Source organism: Panthera uncia, assembly GCF_023721935.1.
Source record: "Panthera uncia isolate 11264 chromosome B2 unlocalized genomic scaffold, Puncia_PCG_1.0 HiC_scaffold_24, whole genome shotgun sequence".
Classification (NCBI taxonomy): Eukaryota; Metazoa; Chordata; class Mammalia; order Carnivora; family Felidae; genus Panthera; species Panthera uncia.
In genome coordinates this window covers 20,798,500-20,826,197 of record NW_026057580.1, presented here as the reverse complement: position 1 = coordinate 20,826,197, position 27,698 = coordinate 20,798,500, and the positions used below count along the sequence as shown (strand labels likewise).

At 38.7% G+C, this 27,698-nt stretch overlaps 1 protein-coding gene across 2 annotated transcripts in view; it reads right to left on the bottom strand.

The window, feature by feature from the left end:
• Window positions 1-820: 820 nt before the first annotated feature.
• The window catches only part of FBXO9 (F-box protein 9), a 46,359-nt gene continuing 19,481 nt past the window's right edge, over window positions 821-27,698 (bottom strand). For both annotated transcript variants that reach the window (XM_049653808.1, XM_049653810.1), the window contains exons 4-13: window positions 24,920-24,979; window positions 23,457-23,556; window positions 20,147-20,277; window positions 19,291-19,405; window positions 16,494-16,612; window positions 16,187-16,277; window positions 14,967-15,062; window positions 14,545-14,638; window positions 11,178-11,329; window positions 821-1,426 (exon numbers count right to left, since the gene is read on the bottom strand). In XM_049653808.1, the coding sequence (XP_049509765.1) occupies window positions 1,318-1,426; window positions 11,178-11,329; window positions 14,545-14,638; window positions 14,967-15,062; window positions 16,187-16,277; window positions 16,494-16,612; window positions 19,291-19,405; window positions 20,147-20,277; window positions 23,457-23,556; window positions 24,920-24,979 (1,067 nt within the window). In that variant the 3' untranslated portion in view covers window positions 821-1,317. The remainder of the gene's footprint in view (window positions 1,427-11,177; window positions 11,330-14,544; window positions 14,639-14,966; window positions 15,063-16,186; window positions 16,278-16,493; window positions 16,613-19,290; window positions 19,406-20,146; window positions 20,278-23,456; window positions 23,557-24,919; window positions 24,980-27,698) is intronic.

Sequence of the window (27,698 nt, the reverse complement as noted above, 5' to 3'; positions counted from 1 at the left end):
AATCCAGGCATGGGTGGCAAAGCAGAATCGACTCCCACTCTCCTTAGGAATCTATTTTTCTAGCTCTATTTGATTACGTCCGAATCAGATGTCCTCTTAACCTGTATGTCAAAACTAGTAGTCACATCATAAAGAGCTGCCTTCTCTAAGGCATTTTGCTTCTCTCTCTCTTTTCTACCTTGAGGAAAACATCATTTCTCAGATTGTTACACAAAGCCAACCTAAGCAGAAGTCTCTTCTCACACACATGCTGGATGCTTGGTTTTCATCTTTAACATGTAGTAACTTTCTCCCACACTGAATTGTAGGTACTTGGGAAGCATCTCTTAATGTCAACATGAACTTGAAAGCAACTGGCTGCAGATGCTGATTTCTGAAAGGACGGGAGTCTTCAACCCCAGCTGTGTCTGAATGTCCAACAACAAAGCTGATTCCTGGAGAGTTCTGCCACACACAAACTCTGAGACCACACAGCAATGGCACCATCATCAGGGAGGTAACACAGCACACTCAGTGGCTGGCTCTCTCCCCACTTTAATTCTGGACAGAGTTGGGCGTGGGTTGTTGATATGATCATCTGCTCCTCTTTTAGGAACAAAGGTGCCCAGCTGAGTTTGTTGAAGGGCTCCAGGCCAGAGTTCAGTCTTTCTCACTTAATGTCACACATCTGTAAGGTGCCTAGATGAGGCTGGAGTATGGAGAGTGACAATCTGTGGCCACATATGGAGACCACAGATACAAGGAGGCAGATTCCTAGACCTTCGCTGGCTACCCAGGGCTATGTTTTATTCCAACATTTAAAAAAGACCATCTAAATACATTTTCTTGAAAGAAATGTTTATTATGTTTATTGGTCAAACAGTTTCAAACAAATCCAGAACAAGTTTTCACATTTTGAGCCTTTAGTGCAGAGAGACTATGTCATGCGTGAAAGAAATGCTGGTCCAGTGGAGCCCTTCCCTGATGCAATTAATATTGGGATGATCAGGCAGAAAGAGAATTATGTGACAGAGCTCTGCTCAGAAATCCTCTTGAAAAAGAACAGGATTTAAAGCTCATTTTAAGGTTTGTCACAACATAAATGTGCTTAAACAACTTGTAATCTCAACTTCTTAATTTCAAAACAAAATACCCCAGGTATCAACTATCCCTTTAAATAAAAAAAATAATCAATTTATACTCTTCTTAAAAGAACTCTAACAATGTAAAATAAGTTCCAATTCCATATATATATATATGTACATTTATAACTTAGGTGCTCTTTTGCTCTATATACTTTGATTCATGCAACAGTGACAGAGGACTGGACGGGAGGCCCTAGAGAGGCCTCTCCGAGAAAGCAGTGTAGCTCCTCACTCTGGCGAAGAACAAGGGGGTGTACATCTTGTCAATCTCAAAAGCAGTGACTGCAGTCTCACCAGTTGATCTGCAAGAAAGCACAAAAAGACCAGTTACAAGGAAGTTGCAACTTATTTAAAATTCTTCCATCTTTATAGGGGAGGGCTTATCTTATATTTTAGTATTTTTAATTCATCTCAGTAAATTCTACATGATAGAGGCATGATAAAAGAAAACCACAGGCCCCAAATGGTGTCACTTAGACCGAGTTCCCAAACCAGGGCCTAATACATAAGCGAAATGCAATTTCAAATCAGTCAGGAATTTTATGATGGGCGCCCATGCGTCTGCCACATGGGCCCTCTCCATCCCCCAGAGGACGAGGAGGTAATCTGCATGGGAAGACTCCCTACTCTTTCCCTCTAAGTGAAAGCAGCATTGCCTGGGACAAGCCTTTTCCTTTGTTAATAACCTTCTTGTCCCCACCCTCCTACAAAAACCTTCCATTTTGTGCAACTCCTCCAACCTCCCCTCTACTTGTTAGATGGGATGCTGCCCAATTCGTAACTTATTTAAATAAAGCCAATTAGACATTTAAAATGTACTTGGTTGAATTTTTGTCATTTAACACATTTGGTGGCAGCAACAGGATTCCAGATGAATTTCCAGCAGCACTTGGGGACAATGAGAAACAGGTATGGTACCTGTGACCCTTTGAGTTCACTGCCTTTCTCACCATTTTCAGGGCTGTGGGTAAGTTCCTCTCAGTTCTGAGTTTTTTGTTGTTGATGTTCAAGCTCCCCATCTAGCTGGTTTTCCTTTACAGGGCAGGTCAGCTTGAGGTGGCAGAAGGGTCTGCCTGAGCCAAGCCCCTAGCCTTGCAGACCACAATTTCCTGGTAGAAAAGCAAGGTTCCTCAGGAATTGGTGGTGGTGTGCACAGGGCCTTCTTACAGGCCGAAACACTGAGGTGCACGTTTGCCAGGATGGTTTTGTGCAGAAAAGGCTATCAATAGTGGGGATCTTGGAGGCCAAAAAGCCGCACGAATTGGCGGGTATGGGTGGAGCATTTAAAGGCTGTTAGAGGGCTCCCCACCTCAAGAAGTCTCCTGGGATAGAAGTTGGTCATGGAACAGGTTAGACAGGCACTAGGTCACCTACCAACCTCAAGAAACCTTCCAGGCAACAAAGTAGACTGTAAAACACACAGTTCCCAACCCCATGGTGCATCCCTTTTAGGTGTTGTTTCAACTTGGAGAAACCCAAAGTCCTAGCTAATGGGATCCTTAAATCCTAGTAAGTCAAGCGTGCCATGTTCCAGCACACCTGCTTATTCCCTAAGAACTCTAGTCCCAGAAGTTTTAGATATCCAGCAAAAATGGCAAAATCCTCCTAAGCTTGTTTTGTATCTGAGGAACTTGGCTTGGTAACCATCAGGTTGGGTGCCCCAAAAGGCAGCTGAACACAAATGTGGGTTAACTCCGTGGCTAGGGTCCTACCAAACTGCCGCCAGCCCTCAGAGGAATTACAACCTAGAACTACAATGGCCAGTATGGGGAACATGCCAATTAGATAAGATCACTTAAGAAGTACACTTGCAAGCAAGGGTTTCCAAATTAAACAGGATGGGAGACCTGTTTTCTGGCATGCAGAGGCTTTCAAAAGGTTTTAAAATTCCAAAATAGTTTCACTGAAAGATTTTATCACAGGAAGTTAATGAAAAATTAAACACAGAAAAGGTAACTATCTAAAACAAGACTTTTAAGACTGACATGACTCCTACTGCTTCCTCTCTGTCTTCCTTTGGGTACTCACTCTAGTCTGAATTTTTTCTTCCACTCTGAGAAGGCTAATAAAACCATAAACAAAATTCTGCCAAGTTAATGGCCTTACAGGTTCCCTGTTATCTACCTTCAATATCTACCTTCAAAGAAGGGCCCTCATGTGAACCCCTCTCAGAGTTGATGAAGCTGAGGGATTTTTCTCATAAGCTGCTACATTATTCTTTAAACAGTCAAGGGTAAACTGGCAGATACAGATACAGATCTTGCCAAAGTGATCCTGGAAAAACTGGCAGAAGCCAGCAAAAGGTGAAAATTCTTACTGGAACCAGCTCTTCCAAATCTGTCTGCCCAATTAAAGAGAAAATAAAATCACACTGTCCCTTCCCTTCTAAATCCAGACCCATTGGTTATTGATCCCTTCTCTCCCAGGGACGGCTATTGCCTCCTTGCTGGTCTTGTTTTGTGTAACTGGTCTTGGTTTTCTGCCTGCCTGGAACATACAGGTTGTTGGTTCTTTCTTTTGGCCATCACTGTGAGTGGTTCTAGATTTGGGAAAGTTGATATCCCCTGCACTCTCTTTGGTGACCCATCTTATACCCGAGGGAGGCTATTCAGTATTGCCAAAAATACTTAGAATTATGTACCGAGAGGGGAAAAAAAGCAAATTGAGGGCACTGTAGTTGGATAGATGGAGCAACCTATGATTTCATTTAAATTACAATCCAATTCTTTGAAGAACTGAAAGCAACTGGTCCTGATGTTACAAATCTTTACAAAACCAGAAATGTAGCTCTATAGGCAATCATGAGTTCACCTATGCCTCTAGCAATCCCCAAACTTGCCCTGTTTACCTCAAACAGCTTATACATTATTGGCCTTAGGAAACCGAAGTTCCCCTAAAAGGAGCTTGCATTTTCCCCTGTACCTTTTAAATCTAAATGTTCAATGTTCTACCTGGTCTTCTCCAGAAGCTCTTTAGTCCATCTCGTTAAAATGAAAATTTAAGGGAGATAATTCTTATCAAGAAAAAAATAAAACAGAAAGATTTTTTGGAATTTTAATTACCAAGGACAAGCACAAAACTTAATATCCAAAGACAGATATTAAAAAAAAAAAAAGCTTTACCCCCTAACCGGGTAACCTTAACCTATTCATCAACTACCAGAAAAACAAACTCACATCCAACTTTCATTAACTAGTAAATCCTGTACTGATTTCATAGCAGAAATTTCAAAACCAGCTCTAAGTCCCTGAGCCTGTCTGTTCACATGTGTCTACAAGTGTGTTATGTGTTACTTTCTATCTCCGCATGGTATTGCTAAAATGAATTTCTAAAAAAGCTCTACGTAGTTGGTTTGAAGGCAAGTGCCTGTAAGGATGGGTAGTCTGAAACTCAGAAAGAAACCCAAATGTTTAAGTTCACAGGTTTTGGGAAAATATTTGATACAAAAACTAGATTATGGTTGATGGCTTAATTAAAACAAACATGTTTTTAGTTATCAACATTAAATATAAAACTTACTCTACCTGAGTTTACTAGCTATTTTAAGTTCACGTTCTCTCTTATAAGATGTAGCCACACAAAACATAATAGCTTAGGATAATGGCTGACTTTAATGTCTAATGTTTAATAAAGTTCTTGTAGGCAATCTAAACATAATTCAGGATATTTCAAAAATAAAGACAAAAGTTTACAAATGAGCTTTTCAGCAATATTTTCCCTAAGTTTTTTATTTTTTATTTGGATAGTCTAAAACCTTGAAGTTTTACTGAGTTAGGTTAAATAAGTTAAAGTCATTAAATATGTAGGTCATTTCTAAATAAGAGAAAATTCTAAAACATTAATTAGTAAACATAGGCTTATCTACTTTTGGCTTCCTATTACAGAGAAACAAAAAGATATTTAAACAAGCTAATGCTACATTAAAAAATTTAAAAAGGTACGTGCTTATAGAAATTCTAAAATATATTCATAAATATACAAATTAAAAAAATCTAAGCTCACTTCTTAGTTTTCACTAGAAATTAAGGTTTCTTAAGGGTTAAGAATTCTAATATACATAATTAAAGCCACTAAAAATAATTAGGGAAACATCTGTATATGCCAGGAAAAGTAGGATGTGTTTTTAGTAACAAAAGGTATGAGAAATGGAGATGTGTTTTTTGTTGAGGAAAAAGAAGTTTTATCCTAAAATGAAGCTGGTTGTTTAAAGGGAAAAAAAAATTTTAAAAAGGACAAAAAGTGTACAAAGAAGTGGTGGGGCCCTTGGGTAGCTCAGACAGTTAAGCGTCCAACTTGGGCTTAGGTCATGATCTCACAGTTCATGGGTTCAAGCCCCGCGTCGGGCTCTGTGCTGACAGCTCAGAGCCTATAGCCTGCTTCGGATTCTGTGTCTCCTCTTCTCTCTGCCCCTCCCCTGCTCCTGCTATGTCTCTCTCTCTCTCAAAAATAAATAAAAAACATTAAAAAAAAAAAAGTTTGTAAAAGGTTTGCAGAAAGAATCTTTGAAAAAGAATTTTAATGTGTGGTCAAGCTGGTTAAGATTAAAACTTATTTTAAAAAATGAGTTTTAGGGGTGCCTGGGTGGCACAGTCAGTTGAGTGTCCAACTTGATTTAGGCTCAGGTCATGATCCCAGGCTTGTGGGATCAAGCCCCCTGTCGGGCTCCACTCTGAGTGTGGAGCCTGCTTGGGAGTCTCTCTCCCCCTCTGCCCCTCTCCTCTGTTCTCATGCTCTCTCCCTTACATAAAAACTAAATAAGTTTTAACACCAAAATAAGATGGTGCAAAATTAGAGTCTGGCTTTCTCTTAAGAAAAACAAAGTTTTCTTGGACTTTGGTCTGCTTTTGATAAGTTGCAAAAATGTCTTTACCTTTTAAATATTAAGTTTTATAATGATTTGTAATCCTATTTAGGCAAGTGCTTTAAAACCGTTTTTAAAAATTTTTGAAAAACTTCCAAAGGACCTGTTAAACTAATGAGGCTTACTTAGTATGTAAATTACATGGAAAGCATTGTCAAATGAGTTAACACTAAGCCTTCTCTATGTTTGTAAAATTGTGGCACATATGGATAAAGTCTACTCTGCTTCCATAAAAATGGCCCCTCATCACGAGACTCTTGTCATCCTGATGTCCTTGTGACATGGCAGCAGCCTGCTTCTAAACTGGAGAAATGGAGCTGAGTAAGCAATGACTGCAAATGAAACCAACACTTGGGCTATGGGAAACCCAAGATGGCCTCGTTCTTTCTGGCTCCCTGGCAAATCCCATTTTTTTTTTTTTTAAGTTTATTTATTTTGAGAGGAAGACAGCAAAAGCGAAGGAGGAGCAGAGAGAAAGAAACAGAATCCCAAGCAGGCTCTGCGCTGTCAGCACGGAGCCTGATGCAGGGCTCAAGCCCACAGACTGTGAGATCATGACCTGAGCCGAGATCAAGAGTTGGACACTTACCTGACTGCACCACCCAGGTGCCCCACAAATCCCATTTTTCAATTGTTGCATTCCTACCACAGGACATTTAAAAAGACTCAAATTATAAACAGACATTGATAGACTGGTTTTGTAATTTTATAGATGTTTATCAGCAATATTTGACCTGACTGGTCACCACCACTCCCCTCCTCCCAAAAATCTACTTTTGTTCCCAGAAGCCTTAAACCTCCACCCTCTGGACTCAGAATACTTGCAGCTGGACTTCATTCAGTTGCCACTTAGTATGGGTTATCAAGAAATGTGTTTTTGTTATTATATGGGTGGTTTCTAGATGGGTCATGACTGCTGTAAGACAGATGCCCTCACAGGAAAAAATAAGTAACATTAAAAAATGTGTTTCCCATTTGGGGTATACCTTCCACTTCATCTCCAGTGATCAAAGCAGCCATTTCACCTGACTAATCATACGAGCCTTAATGAAAACCCTACAAACTTCTTGGAATTCTTAATGAAACCTTACAAACTTCTTGGAATTCTATTAGTACACAACCTTCTGCTGAACCCCTGTTGTCTCATGCTCATATAACCAGCTACTACAAGTCTCTAATGTCTTGTGTTCAAGCCTGACATCAAAAGGTTCAAGAAGCTTCTGGATCCCAGTTCAGAGAAACCTGTTGATCACAGTTTAGAGCTTGGTGACTACATAAACGTCAGAGGAAAACAACGCTCCAGCCCCACTGGAAAAGGACCTTACCAGGAGTACCAGGTGCTCCTGACCACTGACCCTGCTCCAAAACTAAAAAGTATTAAGCCCTGTGTACACATCACACAATTAGAGAAGGCTCCACCTGACACCTGGTCCTGTACAGATGCTGGAGACCTCTGTATCAAATTGACAAGGAAAAGACGTAGCTGACATCAAGGTAGACTCCTTCCTTCCCAGATGATGGATCAACACCTCATATGCTAACTAAACGTAAACGCCTTTCTCCTCTTCGCCTTTCCTTCACTCTGGCATTGGCCTGGAAAGATAACACCCTCATCTGTATCTCCTAGGCCATTGCTAAGGGAGATGGGGTGTATAACCTCTGGAATTTCTCTAAATTTACACTGTTGAATTAAAGAAGACCTATGAAGAGACATTCATGATTCAGATTCACTCCTTTTCACAGGTCCCTATTTTCTTGGTTAGGGATAAATATAAATGAGGCTATGATCAAGAACTTCTTAATTCTCAAAAGTATTGCAAAATCTGCTGCTAAAGCAGTAGCACAACAGAGATCCTTAGACTCTCTAGCCAAAATTGTCCTTGATTATCTTTTAGCTGAACATCTTGTGTTGTGGCCAACACCACCCACTGTGACTGGATTAAGAACACTTAGGGGGAAGTTAAAACTCAATTATATAAGATCACTGAGCAAGCCCCTGGGCTTAAAAAGATGACTCCTTCAGCAGGGTCTTTGACTTGTTTTTTCTTGGTTTGAGTCTTGGAGACCATGGCTCTAAAGTATACTCCCACTATTGGGTATTATCCTTATAGTAATAATCCCTTTGATGCATTATCTTCTCTCAAAATCTTTGAATGTATGTTCACAGCCACTGATCAGCAAGCAAATGATCTCCTAAGACTGGAATGTGAACCTGAAGCTGTGACCTAGCAACATCACAGAGATTAAGGAAAAGAATCAGGAGCTATAGGTACCACACAAAGGATCTACAAAAGCTGTGAGAAGTACAGAATGGTAATTGACAGTTGGTGCTAATGCCTTAAATTTTTATCACATCTCTCAGTTAAGCTGAGAGTCTGATCAAAAGGGGGAACTGTTAAAGGGGGGACAATTAAGAAAACCACAGGTCCAAAATGGCATCATCAGAATGAGCTCCCAAACTGGGGCTTAATACGTAATTTAACTGCAGTTTCCACCTCCCTCAGAAATGTAGTCTTAACTGGTCAGTCAGGAATTTTCTGATGGTACCAAGGAGTCTGCCACATGGGCCCTCTGCAATCCCCAAAGTAAGATGAGGTAGTCTGCATAAGACACCTGACTTTTCCCTCTAAGGGAAAGTGTCCTTGCTTGAAACAATCCTTTTCTTTTGTTAATAACCTTCTTGCTTGGCTCTCCTATAAAACCTTCCATTTTGTACAACTCCTCAGAGCTCCCCATTCATGAATCTTTCAATAAAGCCAATTAAATCTTTAAAATTTACTTGGTTATTTAATAGGCATATTATTAAAAAATTGATAAATTTAGGGGCACCTGTGTGGCTCAGTTAAGCAGCCAACTTCACAGCTCAGGTCATGATCTCACGGTTTGTGAGTTCAAGCCCCATGTCGGGCTCTGTGCTGACAGCTTAGAGCCTGGAGCCTGCTTCAGATTCTGTGTCTCCTTCTCTCTCTGCCCCTCCCCTCCTCTTTCTCTCTCCAAAATAAATAAATATAAAAAAAAATTTTTTTTAACTGACAAATTTAGAAAAGTACAAAGAAAAATCACTCATAATTCCATCACCTAGACATAGCATATGAATTACAGTTGACCCTTGAACAACGCAGGGTTAAGGGTGCCAACCTCCCACACAGTCAAAAATCTGCATATAACTTTTGAGTCCCCCAAAACAGAACTATTAATGACCTACTGCTGACTGGAAACCTTTCCAGTTACAAACAGTCGATTAATACATATTATGTATGCTATATGCATTATATACTATAATCTTACAATAAAGTAAGCTAGAGAAGAGGCAAAGTTATTAAGAAAATCATAAGAAAAATACATTTAAAGTACTCTATTTATTGAAAAAAATCCACATATAAGTGGATTCATGCAGCTCAAACCCATGTTGTTCAAGGGTCAACTGTACTTCCTTCCAAGGACCTTAACCTGTCTACTGAGCTTTTCTATTGAGATCATACTGTTAGTAATCCTGCCTCTAATTTAACATTCTGACATATGCATTTCCTCCTATCAATAAATACACTTCAGAAGTCATTTTTAGTTCCTGTGTAATATTTCACTGTCTGCCTATATCACAATTTACTTAATAACAATCCCCTTTTTTTGGAGATTTAGGTTGTTTTCACTGTTTGGTAATTAAAAATAATATGATATTTTTTTATTATATCCTTTGAACAAATTTCTAAGAATAGAAATTCTAAGTTAAAGACTATAGGCATTTTAAGGATCTTGTTAAAATGTAATTTATAAAGAATTATAGTCCTATAATAGAATTTAATGACTTAAATATTTGCATGATCAACAGCATGATCACAGTTCAGAGGGAGAAGAAGCAGGTGACAAGTTAAACTACTATAGCCTTTTATTTGTCTCCAAAAAGGTGAGAAATAAACAAAGGCTGAAAATTCAAGTGACTTTATAAATACTGTAAGGAAATCAATGTTATCATTAGCAGTTATAGATGACACCTATCATGTCCTTTTTCTCCTAAAACGTGATGCTATTTGTTTGGTTTTACTCTGGGTTTGGTATCTTTCTTTAAAAAGAAAAAAAAAATTCCACTGCACAATTTTACTAAGTGAAGCAAAAGAGGAGGTATAGGACTGGTAGGTAAGAATTAAAAGAAAGAAAAATGCTTTCTCAGTTCTCAGGACCTTTCATATGAGTGGGGGGAAAGTTCCTTGTAAGGTGGAAAAAAGACGCAGAAAGTTTTCGACCCTGTGAAAACTCAAGGCTATGAGGTAGGTTAATAGGAGATGACCTCAAAACTTGTCTCTGAGAATTTTGGATTCAATTTTGGAACGGAGAACCCTCGACCACACACCAATATTCCTTTAAACCTAGCCACAGTGAACCTCAACATCCACACAAATTGCTCTTTCTCTTATCTCTGTACTGCTCCTTTCTCACACACATTCTTCTGCTCATTAACTATTTCACACAGGTAATCCTAACATGAAGAGCTTTAAATTAGGAATGACCTGATAGATTTGGCTTTCGAACACAGATCTTTTTAGAAGACTTATTACTCTTCTACCTACCATTTTATTAAAATCAGTGTATAATCCCTGAGAATAAACACAATGGAAATAAGTAAAAAAAATGGTAAGACTGAAACCCAGGGGAAGAAAACAGATCTAGTGTTTTAAAAGTGCCTTGAGTAAGTCAACGAGTAAGTAATGCACGGACGGCTTTGAGTGACTGAGTACCATTCTGCTTGAGGAGCTCGACTTTCACTTCCAAAGTGGCGGCACCGGTTCCCATTCCCAGGGGCACTGGAAAGAGCTCCGCCTCCTGGTCCACTCTCAGTTTATCTGCTTTCAGCAAGTTTCTTGGTTTGCAGTTGTTGTTTTGGTTTTTGAATGCCTGACAGAATAACACTGCCATAGAAAAGACTGTCATTTTCTGGGCAGGTGACCCCCACCCAGAAAACGGAAGAACATGACCAGCTTGAACCAGCAGCACTAACTACCACACTGAGAGTTCTCTAGGTAAGTACAACAGACTTGAGCGCATCTATGGGAGCACGTAACACTCTGTAACGTAATGCTGTTTTACAATGTAATGTCAACTCTGGAGGAACTTGAAAGCTATGTGAGGGTTTTCTAAGCCTGACATGAAGTACACATTTATTGTGTAACTCTAGTATTTGTATCACATTCACCTACTTGTATGTAACATGACAAGAATGATGTATCCAGATGAGTTTGTTGAACCTCTGGTGGCCACTGGAACACAGCTGTAGCCCCACATGAAAACTCTGATCTGCTTCTGGTACGGGGACACGACGGAAGTATCTGTATTTATAGTCAAGTGGTTTCTGTAAAAGAAAAAGTATGTGAGCCATAATGAAACCTCAACTCACTGACACGTAGAAATATCATAGGAATACATTATGCAAGAGTGATGCTAAAAGTAACATGGCATCTGCACAGAGCAGAGGTGTCCTGAGTATCAAATAAGAATGTGTATGAGCGCTCTGACAAATGTTAAAGCACTCTAAAGTAAGGTTTTCTATCATCAACTTAGTTAATCATCACAGTAACCCCAAGTATTAAATATGATTGTACATTGCTAGTTAATGGCTAAAAGAATGAAGACCTAGGGAGGTCAAACAAGTTAATCAAAATTACACAGCAGTTGCAGCGTTGGAAATGAAAACTGCTATCTTCTACATGTAAGCCCAGTACTTCTTTCTACTGAAAACACAATTTTTAAGGAGGCAAAGGGATGAAATGGTGAAAGATGTAGAAAAAGCATAGAGTAGAACTTAACTTTTGTGGTAAGTCAATGAAGAAATAGATGTGGACAAGGTTCATTAGAATCACACTTTTGCAAATACTATTGCTAATGACACAAGAATGCCATCACTATACATGGTTTCAGTGTATCATATTCTGAAGAGAAAATTGGAACTCAATGTAGGCAGTTCCTAAACTCTTTTATTAGATAAAACCTAAATAACAAGGGCCTCACATTTTGACCTTAGGAAGCTCATGGCCAACATCACAACCATAGCAGCCACCTCTGCCCCTCAGACTGCTGCCCAGATTCCTGTAGCCTACCTGAGGCAGGCAGAGAAGCCGGCAACAGATGGCCACAAGGTGAAGGGACTCCGATGAAACCCTGCCCTAACTATCTCAACACATGATGCCAAGGAAGAGAGGAGGATCTGATGGGAGGAAAACGTTCAAAAACTACATTAATTATAAAAGCATTAGGCAAGTCTTTATTCCAACTACGTCACAACCGACTACTCAGGTGTATGGACTCCTTGGGCATACATTTTTAAAACCAGGACTGAAAAACGCATATGGAGAAAAGTTGTGAAAAAAATTAGGCCCTCAATGTATTAAAGACAGTTAAAAGTAATCTGGAATGTAATAATTCAATAGTCACATTTGCTTGGCATTTTTTTTCCTTATATAAACACAGGAAGATGGCACAAAAACAGACACATAGACCAATGGAATAGAATAGAAACCCCAGAACTAGACCCACAAACGTATGGCCAACTCATCTTTGACAAAGCAGGAAAGAACATCCAATGGAAGAAAGACAGTCTCTTTAACAAATGGTGCTGGGAGAACTGGACAGCAACATGCAGAAGGTTGAAACTAGACCACTTTCTCACACCATTCACAAAAATAAACTCAAAATGGATAAAGGACCTGAATGTGAGACAGGAAACCATCAAAACCTTAGAGGAGAAAGCAGGAAAAGACCTCTCTGACCTCAGCCGTAGCAATCTCTTACTCGACACATCCCCAAAGGCAAGGGAATTAAAAGCAAAAGTGAATTACTGGGACCTTATGAAGATAAAAAGCTTCTGCACAGCAAAGGAAACAACCAACAAAACTAAAAGGCAACCAACGGAATGGAAAAAGATATTTGCAAATGACATATCGGACAAAGGGTTAGTATCCAAAATCTATAAAGAGCTCACCAAACTCCACACCCGAAAAACAACCCAGTGAAGAAATGGGCAGAAAACATGAATAGACACTTCTCTAAAGAAGACATCCGGATGGCCAACAGGCACACGAAAAGATGTTCAACGTTGCTCCTTATCAGGGAAATACAAATCAAAACCACACTCAGATATCACCTCACGCCAGTCAGAGTGGCCAAAATGAACAAATCAGGACACTATAGATGCTGGAGAGGATGTGGAGAAACGGGAACCCTCTTGCACTGTTGGTGGGAATGCAAATTGGTGCAGCCGCTCTGGAAAGCGGTGTGGAAGTTCCTCAGAAAATTAAAAATAGACCTACCCTATGACCCAGCAATAGCACTGCTAGGAATTTATCCAAGGGATACAGGAGTACTGATGCATAGGGGCACTTGTACCCCAATGTTTATAGCAGCACTCTCAACAATAGCCAAATTATGGAAAGAGCCTAAATGTCCATCAACTGATGAATGGATAAAGAAATTGTGGTTTATATACACAATGGAATACTACGTGGCAATGAGAAAGAATGAAATATGGCCTTTTGTAGCAACGTGGATGGAACTGGAGAGTGTGATGCTAAGTGAAATAAGCCATACAGAGAAAGACAGATACCATATGGTTTCACTCTTATGTGGATCCTGAGAAACGTAACAGAAACCCATGGGGGAGGGGAAGGAAAAAAAAAAAAAGAGGTTAGAGTGGGAGAGAGCCAAAGCATAAGAGACTGTTAAAAACTGAGAACAAACTGAGGGTTGATGGGGGGTGGGAGGGAGGGGAGGGTGGGTGATGGGTATTGAGGAGGGCACCTTTTGGGATGAGCACTGGGTGTTGTATGGAAACCAATCTGACAGTAAATTTCATATATTAAAAAAATAAATAAATAAACATTAAAAGAACAAAAACAAAACAAAAAAAAAAAAAACCACAGGAAGAAGGAAATTATCTTTAGCTTATTTCCAGTATAAACTGATTGATTCTCGGGGTTCCTGGGTGGCTGAGATAGTTTCGCATCCAACTTTTGATTTTGGCTCTGGTCACAATCTTATGGTTCATGAGTTTGAGCACCGCAACAGGCTCTGCGCCGACAGTGAGGAGCCTTCTTGGGATGCTCCTCCTCTCCCTCTCTCTGCCCTCCCCTGCTCATGTTCTCTGTCTCTCAAAATAAATAAACTTAAAAAATTGAATTCTCTGTAAACGTATCCTTGAGAAAGAATCATCTGTGTGAGCTAACTTAAGAACAAAATCCCTTATGATTCAAAATGAGAACAGCTAAAAACATATTCAGGTATGATTTTACTAGTTATTTCATAGGATATTTTGGGTTTACATTTTCATATGTAAAAAGCCTGGACTAGAACAAGAAATCATTTAGAGAAAAACAAGCGAATCCATAATTCAAAATACCCCACATTTTAGAAAACCTTCCAGCTCTGTTTAAAGAGATGCTATAAGTCAACATACATTTTGTGAAACGTATAAATTATAAAACACAATTTTGTTATCCTTTCTAATCAAGAATTCTTAAATGAGTACGGTACTGAAATGAAGAGAGAACTGCCAATTCCACCTTGTATACTCACTTCTTCTTTTTTCTTAGTTATCACAGCAAATACTTTGGTCTGATTGTCTGTATCTTGTGACAAGCGGTAATGACCCAGTAGAATTGCATCAGTTCTAAAAATTAAAAAATACAAGTTAAGTCCATTAATCAGTTATTGTATGTATTTAAATAACCTAGGAAGTAATATATTACAATAGTAGTTACTCAACTTGCCCGAGAAGAATCAACTAGGATGTGAATAAACCTAGTTTGGTAAGGTTCCAAAGACCTACTGAACTGTCCTCTCTAGAGCGATGCCCAGGAATTAGTATTGTTCACAAGGGCTCTTGCGGAGTGCTGTTTTAATCATGCAGTACTAACTTAAGGAAGCACTGGATGACATTAACCTGCAGGTATCCATATAAAATGTGGGCTGGATAGAGAACTACAGAAAAATACTACCTGGTATTCCTAGTTCTTAAACGAGGAACAATGGACTGAGGCTCCTCAGGGGTTGTCAACATCATCATGTGGCCATCAGGGAAGAACCTTATGTACCTGTGTAAAAAGAAAAAGAACACCAAAAAACACCACACACACACAAAGTATAAAACATGTCCTTGTTTTCTAGCCCTAAACCTGTTCTCTGCTGTGAAATCAAAACAGAAATACCATGGGTCAAAAACTGACAAAACATCATTAAAACAAACACTATTGACAACCTGTGAGGCCAGCACAATAGAAGTGAAGGCATTTTATTATCTTTCTCAGAGGGAACTGTTTAACTTTCAGTTTTACTCCTGAATAAAAATATTCCTCTATTAAAGCACTTTTCCTAAAGCACTAATTAATATAAAAAGTGAGCTCTAATGATAATACACAGTAGTTAACAAGTCTACTTATTCCTCTTTTTTATGTTTATTTATTTTTAAGAGAGTGAGATAGTGCGAGGTGGGGGACAGAGAGAGAGAGGGGGACAGAGGATCCAAAGCAGGCTCTGCACTGACAGCAGAGAGCTCGATGTGAGGCTCAAACTCATGAACCACGAGATCATGACCTGGACTAAAGTCGGACGGTTAACCAACTGAGTCACCCAGGTGCCCCATGTCTACTTATTCCTCAACAATGATAACATCTGATGGATAGTAAAGATGAATAATAGCAAAAGCTATGTGAAAAGGCAAATGAATGAGTACACCAAAAGCAAAAAACAAGAACTCTAGAACATAAAACAATTCTGGGGCACCTGGGTAGCTCAGTCCGTTAAGTGCCTGACTCTTGATTTCAGCTCAGGTCATGATCTCACGGTTTCTTGAGTTCGAGCTCCACATCGGGCTCTGTGCTGTGTAGAGTCTGCTTGAGATTGTCTGTCTGTCTGTCTGTCTCTCTCTCTCTCTCCCCCCTAACACTGTCTCTGTCTCTCTCAAAATAAATAAATAACCTTTAAAAAATTTAAGAAAAGAAAAACATAAAACGATTCTTAGATTTAGAGGCTAGGAGGAATTAAATCATGTGCATTAACCTATTAGTTCTTCGAGTGCAGGTCCTATTATAATACTGGATAAAAATACTGAGGGTCATTCTATAGATAAATGCAAAAGCCACAGAGAACAGCTTCCTACTAATGAACTAATACTTGGAGAGAGAGAATTTTTCACTCACTCAGTTTACTACAGTTGTACCTGTAATATTCCACTTGGTGCCAGGCTCTATAGAAACCATCAAGAGACTGTTCCCCTTGACGAATATATGTCGTCTTGCTGATATACACTCCTATAAAAAAGAAAGTTGTTTTTTTTTTAAGTAGGAACACAAACAAAAATTTTATAGTTACAAGCACATAACATGTTTCTAGTTTTAATTTTACTGTGGTTTCCTTTAAATATGATCAGAGGACTAACGTCTGTTACAGAAAATGAAGACTATGTATTTATCAAAATCAGCAGGACAGACCACTATTTCTTCTCAGTTCTAAAGAGTTCAACTTACCATCAAACCGGACACGGGGCCTTTCTAAAAACATCTCTCTCCAGGATGTGTATGGAACAAGTTTAACACAGCTTCTGCCCCAAACTTTCAAGCAGGCCAAACGCCATATTTCAGGGTCTCTAGGTGATAAAACATAACATCAATTTATAAAAAAGGCTAAGTCCATCTATGCAGATACAAGAAATATCTCTGCTACTAGCAATCATCTTCTATTCAGCAAGAACTTGTTGAGCTCCTACAAGTCACTGTCTGGGTTCTGGAGATAGACTGATAGACATGGCTAAGGCCCTGCTGGTTTATTGGTGGGAAAGCAAACAAAACTAAGAAAACAGAAAAGTTTCAGGTAGTGTGCCCAGTGTAAGAAAAAATGAAGCAGGGTAAACAGACAAGAAATGCAGTGGGGAAATAGAGACAATTTCAGATATAGTGGCCGGGAAAGAACCCTGGGCAGAAGCCATAGCAAGTGCAAGGCCCTTGGGTAGGAGTGTGACTGGCACACTCAACAAGGACCATGAGGTTGCAGCAAACTAAGCAAGGTTAACAGACTACATGATTAGAGAGGCAGTCAAGGGCAGGGGAGGTAACAGCTTGCAGGCTATTTAGGTGAGACAGATGCCACTGAAGAGCTCTGAGTATGATTTAATGCTTTTACCGGGTTTTGGGTTTTTTTTCCAATTTAAGTTTATTTATTTTGAGAGAGAGAAAGCATGGGCAGGGGGCAGAGAGATGGGGGAGAGAGAGAAGCACTAGCAGGCTCCACACTGTCAGTGCAGAGCCTGATGTGGGGCTCAAAGTCACAACCCGTGAGATCATGACCCTAGCTGTAACCAAGAGTTGGATGCTTAATCAACTGAGCCACCCAGGCGCCCAGACTTATGCTTTTAAAAGATCACTCTGGTAGTCTGGAAAATATGCTCTAGGGGTGTCACAGTGGAAGCAGGCCACTGCCGTAACTCAGACCAGGTATAACTGTGGCTGACCAAGAAGGGTACTTGGAGAAGGGTGAAATGGTCAGACTGGAGGTCTACTTTTAAGGCAGCACCAACAAGACTGTTATGGGGTTAGTGTAGAAAAACTAAGCAAAAGATATACTGAATATCGACAGGATTCCGATACAGCTCAAAATACTTTTAACTCTATCTGTAACTTGAAATATTCAGTTTTAAAGATGTAAAAAACTACTTGTATCTGAGCCGGGCTGCAAAAAAGGATTAACTACCTCCCCAATTTTTTCTTTTTATGATTATTTTTATTTTATGAAAACACACAGAAGTTTTATCCCTGAAAATTCCCTTTATAATTTTTTTAATGTTTATTTATTTTTGAGAGAGAGAGCGACAGTATGGGAGAGGCAGGGAGAGAGGGAGACACAGAATCCAAGGCAGGCTCCAGGCTCCAAGCTGCCAGCACAGGGCCCCATATGGGGCTCGAACCCACGAACTGTGAGATCATGACCTGAGCTGAAGTTGGATGCTTAACCAACTGAGCCAACCAGGTGCCCCTATAATTTTTAAAAAAGTTAATAGATTAACAGTTCTAGAGACTCCAATTTCAAAACTGAAATCTACTTGTTTAATAAGAATTTGTTAAATGGAATAGCACACAGAATCACCAAAAAACAAAGGCATCAGGCAATTCAAATATTTTACCCAAAATACAAGACTCCAAATGAAATTAGGTTGTTAAAAAATAATAAAGTTTAAGAAGTTATAAAAAACTTCTAGATGCTAAGGACAAAGTATGTATTTTTATGTAAAATATCCATGAAAGATGACCAATCTCAAATAATTTTATACTAAGCTAGGATTATTCTTTATGTAGCAATATTTTAAAAGTATAGGATGGGGGTGCCTGGTGGCTCAGTACATTGAGCGTCCGATTCTTCTTTTTTTTTTAATGTTAATTATTTATTTTGAGAAGAGAGACTGCGCGAAGGGGAGTGGCAGAGGGAGAGAAGGAGAGAGAGAATTCCAAACAGTCTCCATGTTCAGGGTGGAGCCGGTGAGCATCAGACTCTCAATATTGGCTTGGGTCATGATCTCAACATCATGAGATGGAGTCCCACATAGCATCACAGAGTGGAGCCTGCTTGGGATTCTCTCTCTCCCTGTCTGCCCCTCCCCCACCTCAAAATTAATAAACATTAAAAAATAAAAGTATAGAATAACTTTTAATGGGCCAAAAGAAACTTCTAGTGCAATCTAAGTTTAAATCATTACTTAAAAAAATTTTTTTTTAATTTTTTTATTTATTTTTGAGAGAGAGCGAGAGAGAGAGAGAGAGAGAGAGCGCCAGCAGGGGAGGTGCAGAGAGACGGAGACACAGAATCCAAAGCAGGCTCCAGACTGAGCTGTCAGAACAGAGCCTGACACAGGACTCGAACCTGTGAACTACAAGATCATGACCTGAGTCAAAGTCAGACATTCAACCAACTGAGCCACCCAGGTACCCCTAAATCATTATCACTTAATGGGTTTAGAGTTATTCTGAAAATGACTTGAGTTTATTTTTCTAGTGCAATTTCTTTTCCAAATCAGCGAGACTAGCATGCAAACTACCCTGTGGAAGTAATGTGTGTGACTACCTCTGTTCTACGTAATAGTCTATACTCTGGAAACCTAGTGCATTCTACCTTTAAATGCTAAGTGGTTTGAGAAAATCACACAAATACAACTTAGGCCAAACTGTTCATTCTAAATTTTTACCCAGAACATCAATCAAGTTTTTTATCAAAACCAGCAAAAGACCATAATTTTTTTTCACCACTGCCCAAGTTGTTTTAAAACAGGTGAAGTACCTGGCACAGATATAGAATCCTCTGCACACCTGTGACAGCTGCTCTAATGATCTGAGATCCAAGTCACTAGACACCACCCATCGGAAGATGTACATCAGGACCTCCATTGGCAGCACTGCAAAAGAAAACAACCGTTCGGCGACTCTGTTATTTTACCATCTCATTCTCGGTGCAGGTAGCTCTCCGTACTCCCACACATTTGTGAATCACACCCTTAGTACTGCTCAGAGCTGTGCACGCGTGTATTTAATTATCCAAAAGTAATAATGGTTTCTAACATCAAGACACAAATCTTTGTTTTTTTCACTATAGAGCGAATCAGAAGTCACCTTTATAGAGCACCCTTTCCCTCAAAGGATCATTTTACCACCAAGATATATTAAAATACAAGTGTTAGAAAAATAGTCTGATACACACACACACACACACACACACACACACACACACATAAAATCCATATTCCATTCGCTAACACTAAAAACTTATTTTCATCTCCTTGAATCTGGAAAATCCCATAACTAATTAAATAACATTTAACATATGAAAAGAAAAACATTCATTTTTGAACATGTGCCTATCTCAGGCTAAAATGCCTGGTGACACCAATATTCCTCTAATTTTCTTGGACTGCTTCAACACCCTCTTAGATCTTCACTGAACCAAGTTGGACCTCCTTGAATTGTGCTACAAACTGCTTTCTACTTGAGGTTTTGCAAACAGTAATTGTAACTAGCTCTCCCAACATATCTTGAACTAAAGCAATTACCTGGCAAGTTATCTGACCTTGTAAGTCAGGAAACCTTAAATCTCTGGTGAAAGTGTGCCTCGCCGAGTTCTAACAACCTTGAACTCATACCTGATATGTGAGTCTGACTGCTCTCCAGCTCAGGCTGGCACAGTTTGAGCACAGACTCCTGAAACGTGAGCTGCTGCTGGAAGCAGGACAAGAGGTCTGCCATCTTGCTGTCGTCATCGTTATCTTCCATGCTGAAAAAGGAGGGAGGTGAATAAACTAAGTGCCTCAGTCCACAACAGAGCTCAGAAACTGAGTTTTCATAGTAGTTTTAAAATCTGCTTCAGAAAAAGTCATCTAAAAGTAAACTATCTTTACTTTATTGATTTGAAAAAAGTTTATTCTGCCTTGCAAAGGAGTATCATACCCAGTCTTTGAAGGAAAAAGCAATTTTCATTCTCACCCAGGAAGAACTAGAATTCAGAGGGGCAGGGGCGCGCATGGGTGGCTCAGTCGGCTAAACGTCTGCTTGGTTTCAGCTCAAGTCATGGTCTCACAGTTTCGTGAGTTCGAGCCCATGATGGGCTCTGCTCTGACAGTGCAGAGGCTGCTTGGGATTCTCTGTCTCCCTCTCTCTCTGCCCCTCCCCAACTCATGCTGTCTCCATCTCTCTCTCAAAATAAATAAATAAAAAGAAAAAAAAAAAGAACTAGAATTTGGGATACAATTACTGACATTTAGTCCATTTTATTGTAGAGATTTCTTGAATTAGTGAAAAAGATCATTTCAAATGATTTAAAAAAACTTGTGTAAATATATTCCATACTAGTATGACTATACTCCATTCTAACTGGATAAAAATCAAACATACAGATGTCATCTGTGGTACTTACTTACCAAGGGTTTTGTAACAGATGTGCCTTATCACCCTACCTTAAGAGAGGAAAATATGTAATTTAAAAAAATCTTAGCAGGGTCCACAAATCATCTACCAACATAAACAAATGTGCAGTTTAGAGTTCTGGGAAAAGAAAAAGAAAACCTCTAGCTTTCCATTTTTGCTGAAATTAACCTTAAAAGTGATCAGACTACAAAAAGGCCTAGAGGAAGAGTGAAGTCAAAAGACCAGGAAAGGTTTATTATAATACAACAAAGGCACGTGTGGTTGAGGCCAGATGGACTCAAAGGCTTCTCTACTGACATTTCAGGGAAGGCAAGAAACCAAAACAAAGCCAGGAAAGAGACTTTCAGGGATTACTAGATCAGTAAGAAAACAAAAAAACAAAAAAACAGCTGTATCTTTAAAAAACCTTCATTGCATATGGGCTTGCAGAAAGGGATGGGACAGAAAAGAAATGCTTCTTTCATGTTTTAAGGCAACCTTTCTTAACAGTACCTATATCTATTCATAAAACTGGCTAAGAGCTAGGTCTAAATGACCACCTGAGTTTAAAGACGGTTTAAAAAAGTCCAAATGACTCATTTTGAATATGAACTATTTCACACTGGTAACTCTCACTTGGTGAACAATATACTATTAGCTTCAAAGTTCAAACACACAATTAAGACTGACTTCATTTGGATGTTTTTAATATCCAAAGCCTGTGTGTTAATACTGTAAGCAGTTAAAAAAACAGTGGCAATAAGTACATCATCCATAAGGGGAACTTAATTATTTCATGACAGAGGTAATATAATAATCATTACCAAAACATGATTTTCCTGTGTATTGCTCATTTTAAAAACCTGACATTCCCTGGAAATGCAAGCTGGTGCAGCCACTCTGGAAAATAGTATGGAGGTTCCTCAAAAAACTAAAAATAGGGGCGCCTGGGTGGCTCAGTCGGTTAAGCGTCCGACTTCAGCTCAGGTCATGATCTCGCAGTCCATGAGTTCAAGCCCCACGTCGGGCTCTGTGCTGACTGCTCAGAGCCTGGAGCCTGTTTCAGATTCTGTGTCTCCCTCTCTCTGACCCTCCCCTGTTCATGCTCTGTCTCTGTCTCAAAAATAAATAAACGTTAAAAAAAAAAAAAAAAAAAAAAAAAAAAAAACTAAAAATAGAACTACCCAGGACCCAGCAATGGCACTACTAGGCGTTTATCCAAGGGATACAGGTATGCTGTTTGAAAGGGACACGTGCACCCCCATGTTTATAGCAGCACTATCAACAATAGCCAAAGTATGGAAAGAGCCCAAATGTCCATCGATGGATGAACGGATAAAGAAGATGTGATATATATATACAATGGAGCATTACTCGGCAATCAAAAAGAATGACATCTTGCCATATGCAACTATGTGGATGGAACTGGAGGGTATTATGCTAAGTGAAATTAGTCAGAGAAAGACAAAAATCATGACTTCACTCATATGAGGACTTTAAGAGGTAAAACAGATGAACATAAGGGAAGGGAAACAAAAAGAATATAAAAACAGGGAGGGGGACAAAACAGAAGAGATTTATAAATATGGAGAACAAACAGAGGGTTACTGGAGGGGTTGTGCATGGGGGGATGGGCTAAATGGGTAAGGGGCACTAAGGAATCTACTCCTGAAATCATTGTTGCACTAGATGCTAACTAATTTGGATGTAAATTTAAAAAATAAAAAAATAAAACAAGTTAAAAAAAAACCAAAAACCTGACATTCTCTAATGGGTACAGACACTCCTCCCTTCTCATTTCAGCAAATTAAGCTTTTAATGATGGATTAAGCCAAAAACAGTTTTATAGAATTGTTTTGCAAATAGCTTCAAAAGTACTGGTTTAAAATTCTCTTGAGCTCTGTCCATATAAAACTATCAATGCTACTTCATGACTTTCCTGCAAGTGGCATCTGTCCAAAGAAACAGTTTCTTTCCTGTACCTGTGCTTTTAAGCAAATGTTACAGTCTCAATGTCCTCCTAGACACCTTAAAAGAATAATAAAGTCCTGTTATAATTCAGCATTTTCTTAATAAAATGAAAAACCTTTTTTAAAAAAAATGTATAGCTTCTAACATATAAAAAAGGAGAAAGACTAGTTTGATGAAACCCCGTGTACACATCACCCAATTTCGACGATTATTAACATTTTGTCAACTTTGGCCTATTACATTTTAATAGGTTTGACTTTTTAAAACAGGTTTCAGAAAGCTGAAATGTGTCTTTTAATTTACTTTCAATAATCACTGGTTTTACTTAAAAAACAAAACAAAAAACTCTTGTTACCTTGTCTTCGTTATATCTGCCTAAAATGTGCATTTCTGTATTTTAATCTTAGTATTTCCCTAACTAAAAAAAATTCTACAACTGTATAAACAAGTCTTTATACTAAAGACTATATAATTCAACAGAATTACCACCATCTTCTTATCATGTTAAGAGTCAACAGGGCAAAGATGCTTAACTTTAACAAACTCTATGTATTACTGTCTATCGAATTATATACGCACTAGCTGTTTCCAACGCCATCACCATCTGGAGACCGGGTATAAGTAATCTTGAACTCTATATCAGGTACAAGTTGCATAGCCCTACGATAAAACTTGATGGCTAAAAGAAGAAATAAAGCTAAATTAGCTATGACCGCACATTTTTGTCATTTCCTTTACCTGTAACTGTGGTTTAATTTGGTAACTTTCTTTACAAAGAGCCAAATTCCTTTTTTTCTGTATGCAATAGTTCAGTGAACAAACTTATTTCCAAACCTCACTACTCAGAAGTAACCTTTCCTTTTTCTAAAGCTAACACATTATACAGGCTTAAGGATGCTGTATTTCATTCACTCTTCGCTTTTTCCCACATTTTCCCTCAGCCTCTTAAGCATTGTTAGAAGTGATCTTAAGTGGTTGTCTTTCTTGGGCTTTGAAAAAGCAATTGCTGTAGCCCCAAGAAAAACACTTTTAAGCAACCTTTTCTTTCTAGGTTGCAGAGTTGAGGATAATCAAATGCTTCCTACTAGGTAGAATAAAGAGGTTTTTTTGAATTTAATCTTCAAATCCAACTTCCTTTAATCAAGCTATTATTTAGCTAAATAACCTTTAAAAGCTACTTTTTTATGAAGTTCCTGGCCAGGTGGTTTAGAGCTGTAATACTTAGTAATCTCTCCCACAAAGCTATACCAACAGAACTTGAGACTTCAAAAGCCTACCAGCTCTTTTTCCCTTAGATGGAGTCTATTCAATTCAATATATTCTGCTGTGTTCTATCACTCTGGGTGAATTACTATACACTAAGTGGAAATGGGACTCTCACAAACTAATGAAGACTGTAGAGGGCTTTCACCATTTGGGCTCTTTTAATATCTCAGGGTAAAAATATCGCTAGAAGAAATGTGCAAATAAAATGCAGTAATCCTGAAAATGTTATTTTTGGGGCATTTTCAAATAATTAAAGCAAAGCATCTTTCCCACACCCCAATTATCAGCTTTACTTTCACAAAATGGAAGCCTACTTACATGCCTAATACAGTAAAATGCCCCATCACTTTATTTATGCATTTCTAATGGATTAATAAGAGACAATTAAAGCTGACAATTATTCCTTTGTGTAAATGTAAATTAGAAGATAGGTTCTTGAAACTATCTTTTATATTCTCCTCCTCTGAAGTCATTTTCATCCATAAAAGAATACCCTGTTTTTAAATGAGAAACAATTATTTTTAAGACTTTAATAATGAAGAATTAATAAATAGTAAAACCTAAATGTAGACCAATATGATGATGTGTCACAGCAATATTCTGGAAAATGTTACACAGAAATATAATTTTTAGTTTTGATTTGTTAAAAAACAATTTCAAATATAAGGTGACTGATGTTTATATACCAAATATAGTCTAGTTAAAAAAAGAATTGGTCAATAAGAGCTGTTATTCAGAAATGTCATGACCATATGATCCTGGGCCCTGAGTTTTACCTTCATAGAGAGCTCCATTCTGTTCTTCTTCTACTGCTTTTAGGAAGAGTTCTCGAGCCTATAAAAATAGTGAAATGCAATTTTTGAAAGTCTGTATTAAAAATGAGTATGCATGTGGGAATGCAAGCTGATGCAGCCACTCTGGAAAACAGTATGGAGGTTCCTCCAAAAACTAAAAATAGAACTACCCAGAACCCAGCAATGGCACTACTAGGTACTTATCCAAGGGATACAGGTGTGCTGTTTCGAAGGGACAGAGGCACGCCCATGTTTATAGCAGCACTATCAACAACAGCCAAAGAATGGAAAGAGCCCAAATGTCCATCAGTGGATGAATGGGTAAAGAAGATGTGGTATATATATACAATGCAGTATTACTCGGCAATCAAAAAGAAGGAAATCTTGCCATTTGCAAATATATGGATGGAACTGGAGGGTATTATGCTAAGCGAAATTAGTCAGAGAAAGACAAATATCCTACGACTTCACTCATATGAGGACTTTAAGAGACAAAACAGATGAACATAAGGGAAGGAAAACAAAAATAATATAAAAACAGGGAGGGTTGGGGCACCTGGGTGGTTTGGTCGGTTAAGCGTCTGACTTCGGCTCAGGTCATGATCTCACGGTCCGTGAGTTCGAGCCCCGCATTGGGCTCTGTGCTGACAGCTCAGAGCCTGGAGCCTGTTTCGGATTCTGTGTCTCCCTCTCTCTCTGCCCCTCCCCTGTTCATGCTCTGTCTCTGTCTCAAAAATAAATAAACGTTTAAAAAAAAAATTAAAAAGAAAAAAAAAACAGGGAGGGGGACAAAACAGAAGAGACTCATAAATATGGGGAACAGGGTTATGGGAGGGCTTGTGGGAAGGGGGATGGGCTAAACGGGTAAGGGGCACTAAGGAATCTACTCCTGAAATCTTTGTTGCACTAGATGCTAACTAATCTGGATGTAAATCTAAAAAAATAAAAAATAAAACAAATTAAAAGATAATAAATTAATTAAAGCCACTTTATTTAATAATAAAAAAAATGAGTATGCATGGCAGAAGGGCAGTCTTGCCAACAAATAGTGCCAGAACAATTGGACATCCACAGGCAAAGTAATGAACTGTGACTTAAACCTCACATCTTACATAAGAATTAACTCAAGGGGCGCCTGGGTGGCTCAGTCAGTTGAGCGTCCGACTTCAGCTCGGGTCATGATCTCACGCTCTGTGAGTTCAAGCTCCGCGTCGGGCTCTTTGCTGATAGCTCAGAGCCTGGAGCCGGCTTCAGATTCTGTGTCTCCCCCTCTCTCTGCCCCTCCCCTGCTCATGCTCTCTGTCTCAAAAAAAAATTTTTTTAATTAAAAAAAAAAAAAAAAGAATTAACTCAAAAATGGATCACAGACTTAAATGTAAAATATAAAACTTTCAACTTTTAGGGAAAAAAAAATCTTGGAGATTTATGGCTGGGCAGACAGTTCTTATACTCAATTCCCAAAGCATAATCCATAAAAGGAAAGGATGATAAACTGGATCTCATCAAAATTAAAAACTTTTGCTCTGTGAAATACCCTGAGGATGCAAATACAAGCTACAAGCTGAGAGAAAGCATTTAAAAGCCACGTATTCAACAAAGGACTGTATTTAGAATGCATAAAGAACCCTCAAAAACTTAACAGTCAAAACACAAGCAATACAATTAGAAAAGACAACATATTGTACAGAGAGGATATAAAGATGGCAAACAGCACATGAAAAGGTATTCAACATCATTAGCCATCAGGGAAATACAAATTAAGATCACAATGAAGTATCACTACATACTTATCAGAATAGCTAAAACTAAAAAGTAACGACAACACCAAGGGCTGACAAGGATGTGGAGACCGTGGGCCACTCATACATTGCTGCAGGGAACATAAAATGGTACAGACACCCTAGAAAACAACTGGGCAGTTTCTTTTAATCAAACAGGCACTTACCATACAACCCAGCAATTGCACTGTTAGGCCAGAAAAATGAAAACTTACATTCATGCAAAAACCTGTACATGAATATTCATAGCTGCTCTATTAATAGCCAAAAACTAGAAACAACCCAAATGTCCTTCAGCCGATGAATAACCAAATTGGGGTATACCATACCGTGCAATACTACTGAGCAAAAAAAGGGAACAAACTACCATTACACACAAACATGGATAGATCTCAGGGGAATTATGCTGAGTGAAAAAAGCCCACCTCAGAAGGTTATACACTAGATGATTCCATTTATACAATATCTTTTGAGTATCAAAATGATAGGAATGGAGATTAGTGATTGCCAGGGGTTATGAATGGTCAGGGGAGGGGGGAAGGGTACAACTATAAAGGTGTTGACAGAGAGAGGCCTGTGGTGCCAACAGTTCTTTATCTTGATCATGGTGGTGGTTAAAGGAAGCTACACATGTAATAAAACTGCATAGAACTATTTACATACATACATACAAAGAAGTGCTTATAAATTTGAGAGGTCTGAATAAGCTCTGTGCATTGAACCAACGTCTATTTCCTAGTTTTTGATATTGTACTATAGCTATGTAAGATGTCGCCAACACGGGACCTCCCTATACCTGTTTCTGTAACTGTTTCAAAATAAAAAAACAAAACAAATATGGAAGTTTTTAGTTATCATGGTAATTTCAATTATTTACTGGCAAATCACTTGTAAGAAAAATTGATGTAAAGATGATAGCCTCTATGGAATAGGAAAAATGGAAAGCGTGCTGTGCCTAGTTCACGTAAGTAGCAGCATTCAAA